This window comes from Nanorana parkeri, unplaced genomic scaffold (assembly GCF_000935625.1).
Source record: "Nanorana parkeri isolate BGI_ZX_2015 unplaced genomic scaffold, ASM93562v1 scaffold1031, whole genome shotgun sequence".
In the NCBI taxonomy this organism is placed as follows: Eukaryota; Metazoa; Chordata; class Amphibia; order Anura; family Dicroglossidae; genus Nanorana; species Nanorana parkeri.
The window spans coordinates 476,628-488,251 of NW_017307299.1; the positions used below are offsets into that span (position 1 = coordinate 476,628).

At 41.8% G+C, this 11,624-nt stretch overlaps 1 protein-coding gene across 1 annotated transcript; it reads left to right on the forward strand.

The window, feature by feature from the left end:
- The first annotated feature begins 1,411 nt into the window (after positions 1 to 1,411).
- ABRACL (ABRA C-terminal like) lies at positions 1,412 to 10,975 on the forward strand. Its single transcript, XM_018567334.1, has 3 exons — positions 1,412 to 1,560; positions 7,506 to 7,576; positions 10,663 to 10,975. Exons 2-3 carry the CDS (start codon positions 7,516 to 7,518, stop codon positions 10,845 to 10,847), a joined length of 246 nt encoding a protein of 81 aa, XP_018422836.1. The 5' UTR covers positions 1,412 to 1,560; positions 7,506 to 7,515; the 3' UTR covers positions 10,848 to 10,975.
- The last annotated feature ends 649 nt before the right edge of the window (positions 10,976 to 11,624 follow it).

Consider the following 11,624-nt stretch of genomic DNA (forward strand, 5'->3'; position numbering starts at 1 on the left):
TGACTGACGCCGGCCCCGATGTCAGAAAAAAATAAAAACAGAGCAGGGAAAGGTTTACTCTGCTCGATCGAGCAGAGTAAACTTTTCCGGGAGAAAGTGTTTCTCTCCCGGGTGGCCTGGAGCCGCTATCTAATAGTGGGAGACTCCCGGAGTGTCCGGGAGAGTTGAGATGTCTGCAATAAACTGCAGGGCATAGGTGTGAACTAGGGATGAACTAAGCTTCAGAGCAAGCCAGGTCCGAACTGGAGCTCCTCTGAACAAGAAAATGCGATGGCCCACCCACCAAATCATCGATGCATTTCCTGGCCAACAGCTGCATCTTAACAAAGGGGCATAGACATACATGTCTATGTATGTGGAGTGACTGATCATATGTCTGTATATGGAGTGATCATATGTCTGTATATGGAGTGATCATGTCTGTATATGGAGTGATCACATGTCTGTATATGGAGTGATCTTATGTCTGTATATGCCTGTGCAGACGTCACTGATTTTATAGGGCCACGTGGCCGTATTAGGCCAATCCTATTGCCCAAATCTAGCCATGTGGCCACAAAAGGTCAATGATGTCACTCCATGCTGCCCGTTTTGGTTATGTGCAGCTGCGGGCAGGGAATACCCTGGCTCATCCCTAACGTGAACCAGCCACATAACCGAGAATGTTATTTCTACTTGACATACATTTGTATGCAGCAAAATGTTGTTGTGCGTCAAAATAGACAGGTGTGAATAGGCCCTGATAAAATCCTAGCACCACCCCTGGTCATCCTTATCACATGTGTGATATGTGTTTAGATCCTGGGTGGTCTGGCACTGTTCATAATCAGCAGAAGAAGACTGGCAGAGGCAGAGAGCACACAGCAGGATGGTCCCACGTCACTGCACACTTTGGGGTCCTGGTAAACACTAACTGGCAGACCCAGAATTGTGCACTGCCATCCAGGTGGCAAACAGAAATGGGATCCCAGCAGTGGAAGACAAGGGGACATGCACTACCAATAAACAAGGAGGGGGAAAAGGGGGGTACAGTTTAGCATCTTTGCCCTGGGCGCTGGATGACCTTGTCCTGGCACTGCGGAGCGAGCCCTCATAAGTGGACCCATCATTTTACTGCAAGGTCCTGCGATAGGACATATGCAGGTATGGTACATTGGATCTTGTTCTACAGAAACAGAAGAAATACAAGTGTAAATATGCTGGGATTTCAGTAAAATACAAGTGTGCTGGCTCTAGAGACACATCTGAAGTACAAGGAGAGGACAGGGCATTACACCATCCATGGCAGCTGCATCTGTGTTTGTATTATATTCCATGTATTCCAGGTTACCTTGTTCCCTGCACAATACTGTCACGACTTCCTCCTCCCTCTCACCGCCTGGCTTCCTTCTAATAGGCTTCTTCCTATAGGGGCGGCCCCTTTCTTCTACAATTAACTCCATCCTACACAAAGAATTGCTCTTCCTCCTTTGCTTTCTTCAATCGATCTGCAGACAGTTCGCGGTGTCCGTGCTTCCTGTTGCTGATACCACTAGAAGATCAGAGGAGCAAACTTACTAGGTGAGTGCAAGCCAGTCTGACAACACTGCAACCTGAATCAATGAATGTGCTACCTGAACCGGGCTTGTATCCTGTACTCACCAGTTCATGTCACGGGACCTTGGGTCCAGGAGAGCTTATATGTCTATATATGGAGTGATCACATGTCTATGTATGTGGAGTGACTGATCATATGTCTATATATGGAGTAATCTTATGTCTGTATATGGTGTGATCATATGTCTGTATATGGTGTGATCATGTCTGTATATGGTGTGATCATATGTCTGTATATGGAGTGATCTTATGTCTGTATATGGAGTGATCCTATGTCTGTATATGGAGTGATCCTATGTCTGTATATGGTGTGATCCTATGTCTGTATATGGTGTGATCCTATGTCTGTATATGGAGTAATCCTATGTCTGTATATGGTGTGATCATATGTCTGTATATGGTGTGATCATATGTCTGTATATGGTGTGATCATATGTCTGTATATGGTGTGATCATATGTCTGTATATGGTGTGATCTTATGTCTGTATATGGAGTGATCTTATGTCTGTATATGGAGTGATCTTATGTCTGTATATGGTGTGATCTTATGTCTGTATATGGAGTGATCTTATGTCTGTATATGGAGTGATCTTATGTCTGTAATATGGAGTGATCTTATGTCTGTAATATGGAGTGATCTTATGTCTGTATATGGTGTGATCGTGTGTGTGGAGACACTAAAAAGGTGTGCCCATTTTAGGTATAGAAAGGATTGGAGGAAAGTGAAAACAACAAATGTAAAAGCATTTTAAGCGTATGGAGCGTTATGTATTTTGTATAATTTATTAAAATTCTATTTTAACTATTTTAGTTCTAATTCTATTTGCAATCATTAGAGAAAGGGAAAACTGCAAGTAAAATCGGGAGAAATGTACTAAACTTGGAGCAGACAGAATCTGGAGCAGTCACCCATAGTAACCAATCAGCTTCTATCTTTAGCTTGTTCAGTTAGGGCTTGGAATTGAAAGAGAGAAAGTGGTTGCACAGCTGCTCCAGATTCTGCTCCAGGCTTTGTGAATTCCCACAATGTAATCAGACCTGCATCTCTATAGAGGTTGGTAACACCTGGGACTGCTCATTCTTTAGAGACATGCAAGTATAGTGTGCTGGAACATGAAGCTTTTATGTGGGACAGACCCAACTAGGCTTTTAGTTTTACAGAGAGTAGAAATGCACGTATGGATTGGTGGGACTCTGGGTCCATTCACACTGCATGATACGGTGCCTTCAGTGCATGCTATCTGACCATAGAAAGTCTCCAGATAATCTATAGGTGTATGGCAAGTTTAAGGAAGTTTGAAATGATGCGATCAACAAAATTTGCTACAGCCATAGCTGGGAAGGTAGAAAGGGAAGAATGAACTTCTCAGGGGAAATGGTTTCATCTTTACGTTTGTTGACCTAACACCATCTTATAGCAGAGCACTGAAACATGGCAATCCCCCTACGTCCCACAGTAGGACTGTAAAGCATTCATAGACCCTAAGGGCTAGTTCATACCAGCCCCGATTCGGTGCCGGAATGCACTGGATCGCATTCTGGCCGGCTCACTTTGTTTTGGGCTGGGAGGGGGCGTGGTGGTGCATTGAAGTCAATGGCACAGCAGCCACGCCATGCGGCCGCAGTGCGATTGCCTGCACTGGAATGCGCGGCACATTAGTGCCTGCGTTCTGGTGGGGTCAGAAAAAATGCTGCATGCACTGGGGCTGGTGTGAACTAGCCAAAAAACAAAAGGAGTTATGCAATTTCAGCTTAGAAGTCTGAGGATGAGGTGGCTACATTAGTTTTGCTTTTTCAGGGCTTTTTTATTCCATTTTACCTAGTGTTGTTCACAGAATTACACTTCCTGTACGAGATTGCTATGCTTATGCACTGTATCTGTTGAGCATGGTTGTCATGCTCATGTCTTTCTCTGGTAATACCCATTACATGTGTAATGGGGAGATTAGTAGTTTACAGAAGGAAGGCAAATTGTGCTTTTAGTTGAAGTCACAGAAAGTAACAAGGACGTGGCATTTCTGGAAAAGTTTAACAGGTATTTTCTGTACTAGCTGAAAATGTTCTTGGCCTGAAAAAGGAAAACTAATGCAACCAGCACACTTCCAATATATTACATTTTGTTCTTGGAATTAGATATACCTTAAAGGTTAAGTTCACCTTTTCACAAAATGTGAGAAACATTACAGCCGCCTCCCCACCTCGTCCCTGCTTTGATGTCCCCTCCTGTCTGTGTAGTGATCCATACATCGTATACTAGAACTGAAAGCCCCACAGTCTGGATTAATCATAATACTCGCCAATGGTCAGCATGGTCACATGACTCTGCTGACCAATAAGAAGCCCTTCTTCCTTTTCGGGACCTGAGGAGCTTCTCATTGGCCACAGTTTTGTATGCAGATGCATTTCTTGCCTTTCTTAAAGGGATAGTTCACTTACAGAAAGTATAGGTTACTTATCACTAAACACCATCCCTTAACCTTAAACTAAGCAGATTTTTCAAATAAGCATTTGTTTTTATACCTTTTTTCCATTATCATAAGGAGTGAAGCCCTCCCTAATAAAAAAAAACAAAAAAAACCTTGCAGTATCCAATCGTCTGTCCTGTCGTCTATTCAGGACAGACCAGTCGTTGGAACAAACGTGCCCTAGCGGTATTGCAGTGAGTGCTTTCTTGTCTCGATTCCCTGTGCATGCTCAGAGAGGCAACCTCAAATGATCATGTGCAGGGATTCGGTAGACAGTATATGTTCTCTAAAAATGAGCTAAGCTTTTACATTCCCTGGGGCTGCAGAGCATTCTAGCTGTAGACTTCAAGGCCCTAAAATATATATATATATTTTACACTGAGGTTGCTTGTAGTTCTTACCCTGATATTAGTTTATTGTGGCTAGATACAGTTCTTTACATACCAAATGAGGTCATTGAGCCTGCCCGGTCATGTATTTTGTACAACTGTGACGGTGCAAGTATGAATTTTCAGTGTCTACGTTTCACAGGCTACACATGCAGGGTAACTGGCAATTACCTCTTTCCAAAGCTGAATTACAGACATATAAACAGTTGAAATGTAGAAATATGAACTGCCTCAGGAGCCAAAAGATTTGTAAATCTGTTCAGCCAGTATTCTGACGCCCATGTCAGATACTATAGCCAAGTAAGTAAACTTCCAGTGTTAGAGTGACAGCACTGTGCAATGCACGTTCCCAACTTCTAGTGCTGCTGTGCAGAGGATTGCAGGAAGATGATATGATCATTTTGGAGTAAGTTCGTTCTGGACATTGTAAGACTGAAGGGGAATGTTTGTTAGGATGGCAGCAAAAGAGGAGGAACGGTGTATCTGACTGAATGAGACACAATAATAATAATGTATAGCAAAGTATTACAGCACAGATGTTAAAAGAAATTGATGAGGGTTAACATTATGAGAAGAGAAATCAAGGTAAGCTGGCCATGCATGGATTGAATTTCATCTACTTCTGCTGAATCGGCCGAAATTCTGTCTGGGGGTGGCCCTGCTCAGCTTGACAAAAGTTGATTTTTCAAGTGGAAAATTGACTAATCTGCTGCTGTCACAGTTTAGTTTAGTTCCGGTGAGCATTTTTTTTTCTTTTTTCTAATTTGTATTTTTAATAGTGAAACTGTATCTGACAGTTACACTATTAAAGAAAAACTCTCACAAAAATGGTTAAACTTGTATTTAATCCCCCAGGGGACCAAATGCAGGTAGCAGGCTTTGTGGCTGCTTGTAAATACTCGTACAGCCCTGCCACAGGAGTGTCATACACAGCACCGGCCCCTTTTAGCCCTAATGGTTCATTCATAACAGTAAAACCTCACTCCGCACTGCAAAGCTGGGTGATCTATCTGCCATGGTTGTGTATGTTTACAAGCAGCCACAGATCTGGAAAGTTTGGCCTTTGTTAGAAGAGATGGCTAGTGAGCTTTTAAACGGACTGGTGTGAGAGCTTCTGTAAGCCTGTCAGTCCCGATGTTGATGCAAAATGTGCCAGATCATATACACCTTCTGATCCTTCTACAAAAGCTGTATTATGGTGTCCATAATTAATCTTTACTGACCAACAAAAACAAAAGTATACCTGCCACAAGAGAAGTATGTGGGCTGCCATTTCTCTCATGACAGGTTTCCTTAAAGGAGAACTATGAGGTTAGGGCTTTTCCCAATAGTTCTCCTAAGGGTAACGGGAGGACACAAACTGGTGTCCTAACGTCACCCTAAGCTCAGTATACCGCGAGCTACAGCTCGCGGTATACTGAGGCGCCGCAACTGAAACGGATCCCGAAATTATGTCTGGATCCGCCCAGCTGCGTGAGTGACAGCTGGCTCTGCCTATCTAGAGGCAGAGCCAGCTGTACCTGCCCCCTCCCCCGTCCGTTCCGCCAGTCAGCGCTGGCGGATCGGAGCAGGAAGGGGGGAATCCAGTCCCTCCCCCGTGTCACGGCTCTCTGCCGTGACAAGATCGGGAAGTGAGCGAACGCCGGTATGTGTTCGCTCACCTCCCAATCTACTGAGCCGACTTGTGACAGTTTCATTGTCACAGGTCGGGTAGAACTATGAGGTGGGGGAAAAGCACTCATCTTATAGTTCTCCTTTTAAGGCATTTGGTCATCTAAACAGCAGTTTAAGTCCCCAGCTAGTGAGTAAAATATTTCTGTGAAAACAGGAAGGAAGGGGTGTAGGGAAATGTCTTTTCAAAACTTCCACAAATGCAGCTTCCTGCTTTTTTCTGAGTGTATGTCAAAACAAAGTGTATAGGTTTCTTTTACATGGGTATGCTTGGATTGGATGTCAGGGAAATTGCCAATGTAACATTTTTACACTAGAGTTTGATTCTGTTTTTTAAAAAAATTTGATTTTCTGAAAACCTTTTGACCTTTCCAAATATGTTGCCTAAGAAAATGTTTAACATGATATTCTTGTGTGTTCAAATGCAGAACGTCATAGGCACAATCTGTACCTAGTTTTGGTTAAAAAAAAGAAAAGGGGGGGGCTACCGATACCAATACCAACCCAGCAATACTTTCATTCCTGATTTCTGTGTTCTTGCTCCCTGTTCATGGTTGTGATGACCGGTCTGTTAGAGACCAGCATTATGAGCTACTTTATCTGGTCTTGTTACCACTGCTCTTGCTAATGTCATTGCACTTGCAGTCGGTGCTGCACCAATGGCCACTTGGCAGTCCTTGTATGCATACTTGTCCAAGGACCGTCAACATGACAGCCAGGTAGAGCTGCAGCTAACGATTATTTTCAAAATCGATTAGTTAGCCGATTATTAAGTTCGATTAATCGGTTAATCGGATAAACAATAAAATTAATTTTTTTAGGATATTACAATTTTCAGAATGAGAGCTCTGCAATGGCTGCCTCTGTGTTTTTATCATGATGTGCTTTCTACTCTCTATCTCTCACAATCTGCTCAGGTAAGCCAGATCTCCTGAGATTACAGATAAGATTTCCCAGCAATTCTCTGCTGATGTAACCTTCCCAGGATGCAATACTTTGGCACATGACATAATTTGTGCAAAAACTGAACTAGGAAGTAGATTAACTCTATTTGTAAGTAAATGAAAAACAAGTTTTTTGTTTCACTAATGAATATAAGATGATTTTAAATCAACAGGCAGAGCTGCTGTGAATGTCTGGAAAATGTTAACATTGTTCAGCCATGTTTGTTTATACCAAGGTGTTGCTGGAGTGCTGGAAAAAACTTGATTGTATTTTCGCTTCTTGTTCTAGTCTATTGCAATGCTTTCAAAACCCCCACAAATGGTTGTTGCATGGCTGGGCCAATCCAGAGGTGGGAGAGGCACCTACTTTGGGTTTTGTGACATTTTAAACCTATTTTTTAAATTTTAATAAATACAAGTTTTTTTTTTTGTTTTTCAGATTAATAAACATGAATGTAGACCATGAAATTAGTGTCTTGGTGGAGCAGATCCATCGTCTTGGCAAAAGAGGTGATTATATCATGACCTGAAAATATATTTAACCATTTCTGCTCTCATAGCTGTAACACTGCCTATGGGCTAGATCAGCTCTGCTATGGGAGTTTTATTCAGTATTAACTTTTGTCATTATTTAACCAATTGGATACTTAGTTTAAACCCCGAAAACATGATCTATTTTATCGAAGCAGGGGCCATGTAAAATAACGATCTTATTTTTTTATAGTGCACAATATTTGCACAACTGTTTTATTAAATCTACATTTTCAGTAAAAATACACTAAAATAAATGTTGGACTACACACACAATTGCCTCCTTTTTTATTTTGTACAAAATAAATAAATGACATTGTGTCAAGTAAATAAATACCAAATATGTCAAACCTCAACTGAGTGTGCTCATCAGTTTAGAGCTCACTTTAAATGAGGAACCCCTAAATCTTGTAAAGGTGGCCATACACTTTACAACCCTCGCAAGACGTACGATCTGCCCATCTTGGACAAGCAGATCGTATTTGCGATCATCTCAAGCCCGTCCCCCTGAGGGGCGGGCTGCCGATGACTGAAATGCTGAACGTGCAGTGTGCGCACACCGGCCCGTTTGGCAGTTGTCGAACAAGCAGGCCACTAACTCGCAGAGAATCGTACGATTCTCGGCGGTTTTCCAGCCTGCTTGTTCGACGGTAGACGTGCGACCGTACAGTAGAAACAGTCGCACGCCTTCCATACACTTTGCGATTATCGTACAATTGCTGGATTTCCCGTCATTATCGTACGATAATCGTACAGTGTATGGGCACCTTTTTAAAGGTTCACTTTTACTACAGTGTGGGGAGCTTTCTGAAAAAATCAGAAACTTCAGCAGCAGCTGAGCTTGTTTTAAACACTTCAAAGCCAGGATGTAAGGCATACCTACAAAATCCAGAATTGGTTAGACAATAAAACAATAAAGACTTCCTTTTGGTGATTATTGTCTTGCAAAAAAAAAATGTATATTATTCCATAGACAAAGTAACAAGCCTTTTTCTAATTGTATAATATGTCCTATTTTTAAAGGAGAACTCTGAGGTGAGAAAAAATCACTCAGCCTCATAGTTCGAGCCGACGTGTGACAATGAAACTGTCACACGTCGGCTCAATAGATCAGGAAGTGAGCGAACACATACCGTCGCACGCTCACTTCTTGATCCTGTCCCTGCAGAGAGCCGTGACTGTCCCTCACGGCTCCCTGCAGGGATTCCCCCCTCCCCTGTCCGATCCTCCAGCGCTGACTGGCGGAACAGACGAGGGAGGGCGTGGGTACAGCTGGTTCTGCCTATAGATAGGCAGAGCCAGCTGTCAATCACGCAGCTGGGTGGATCCAGACAGTAATGTCGGGATCCGTCCCAGCTGCGGTGGTCTCCAGAGGTTTGGGTCACGGGGAGGATGCTAGTTTGTGACCCCTGGGGAGAACTATGGGGAAAAGCACTGACCCCATAGTTCTTTTTTTTTTTTTATCTATACATTGTTTTTTTTAACAAACAAATCAAAATAAAAGTAAATAATAATGGTTAGAAAAAAGAAATGCGCAAAAACCCCCAAAAAGTGATTCAGGAAAACAGTTAAGAGCAAAAGGGAAAGAAATACAAGATTTGGGTAAACTAAAGGGTTAAATAAGAACAAATTCTAATTAAAAAAACTTTTTTTTTTTTTTTTTTTTTTTTTTTTTACTTGTCAGGTTGATTTAACTGACAATATATATTTGACCTATGCAGATCAAGCTCATTTCTGAGATCTGCAGATATATGAAACGCATTAGACACAAAAGTAACCATGTTGCACTCTCATCTCTGACCATGGTTTTTAAACAAACAACTACACAGAAGTTTAGTACCACAGTCGTGCAACTAAAATTACTAACCGTAGAAATTAACTATCAAGTAGACAGTATAAAAGGCTCACTATGGCGTAAGCTATACAAATAGCATTTATCAAATGTAATCTCCCTAACGATACATGCAACTGATTGTAACATAAATATAGAATACGTATGCTTAAATCAAGAACGGGCAGCAGGAGAGCTGTCTGTATAGTCAGTACACTAGTAGGGACCAGTGCTTTGGAGAACTGGAGAACGGTTAGAGCAGTAGTAATGACCATACTGATATTGGCTGTCGTATACATTTTTAACAGAGGTGAAACTCGGATTAGCAGCCTTCCTAAAGCTGGCCATACACCTTACAATTATCTGCAGATTTTCTGTGGTCAGATGGAAAAGGTGCAACAGATTCCTCCATCTACACTTAACTGTGTGGATGGAGTAATCTCCACCTGGGCCAATCTGTTGCACTTTTTCCATCTGACCACAGAAAATCTGCAGATAAATTGCAAGGTGTATGGGCACCTTAATGGGGCCCCTCCTACCCAAGGCCCCATAGCTCCTGCCTGGCCAGCTGTGGCTATTGTTGGACAACTGCTCCTTAGGGGCCTATTTGTTCTGGTTTTTAACTATTTGCTATTCCTAGCTAGTGATTTTAGTAGCATGACTGAGCTTTTGAAAAACTCTTATATAGCTCTAGCTTAATGAGATGATTGCAATCAAGTTGTTTTAAGTCGCTCAGTTTCAAGCAATTTTAAATTGCATGTGTTGCTTAGCCCCATGCATTGTAATACATGTTCATGTTGGTGTGCTGCGGTGCCATTTATTTTGAATGGCACCCAAATCTATCTTCCTGCACAAATAAATGGGCTGCCCTAATGCAACGCATTTTAAAGCGCCTCAGTATAACTGGCTGAAGGGGCCCTGTAGAATCAATAGTTATTGGTGGGAGGGACGTACCATGGCTGTTAACTGAACCCCCTACTTCAGTATATGCCTAATATATTTGCAAAAGCTGATCAGGTGTGCTACACTTTGATTTTAAAACGCGATTGCACTTTGTACTACCTTGCTATATAAGCTCATATAGATAAAATCATTTCTGTTTAGATGTAGTTAAATCAGTGAAACATGATTTTTTGATTTGTGGCCATGGAGTAACAGCACATTGTTCTTTGCTGAACTGAATAAATCCAGCTTTCTCCGTGATGCAAATTTCTATAATTCTTTTCATTTGCAGATCAGGATGGGAAAGTGAAAGTAACGTTTGGTGTATTATTTCATGATGAACAATGCGCCAATCTATTTGAAGCCATGGTTGGAACCTTGAAAGCTGCCAAACGCAAGAAGATTTTGGCATATGACGGAGAGCTGCTTTTACAAGGGGTGCATGACAAAACGGACATTGTGCTGCTTCAGGAGTAATCTGGATTATGGATATCATTTTGGCTGCAAAAAAAGAGAACTATTTTCCTCAGCAAACCTGTGCACAATCAAGACAACAAATGTGATATTTTTTTATATGGGACATTCATGATAATGTTTTTGTTTGGAAATGCATTCCCTTTGCAACCTTTTAATGTGTAAACCAGCAATAAAGTCACTTTGCAATTTAGAATCATGAAACAGTATCTGTGTATATTAAAAGAAAATGTCCAAATATTAGAAAACACTGAAACCGGTAGTGCTGCCTCCGCTGTTTGTAGGTCAAACTGCATGGATCCTCTCCTTATCACAGCAGAACAGAGCGGATGTCACCACTGTGACTTCCGGGTGTGAACTGGCACTCATCTGTTTACACACAGCTGTCCATAGACCTGCATTGCGCATCGGATCGGGTCCGCCTGAAAATCTGACAGGCAAACCCGATCTTTTATGTTTTAGTTCTATATTTTTTTTTAAACTTTTTTTTTTTTCTTTAGTCCTTCAAAAAGTAGAACCGAACAAAATTTAACAAGTGCAATCTTAACAATGGAAGGACAATTGGGACATATGTCATAGTGAAAAGATATCCCAAGGGGCGGCATGAGACCAAGCACAGATAAAACTGTGTCCAACTATTGTAGATGGGGAAAACTGGCATGACCATAAATTATTCCAAAAAATGGGAACCAACAAATGTGCCAAATTGGTCTCAAGTGGAAGAGAAAAGGGAGAAAATGGAAAAAGGAGGGGGGAGAAGAGAGTGAGAGGAGAGACCAG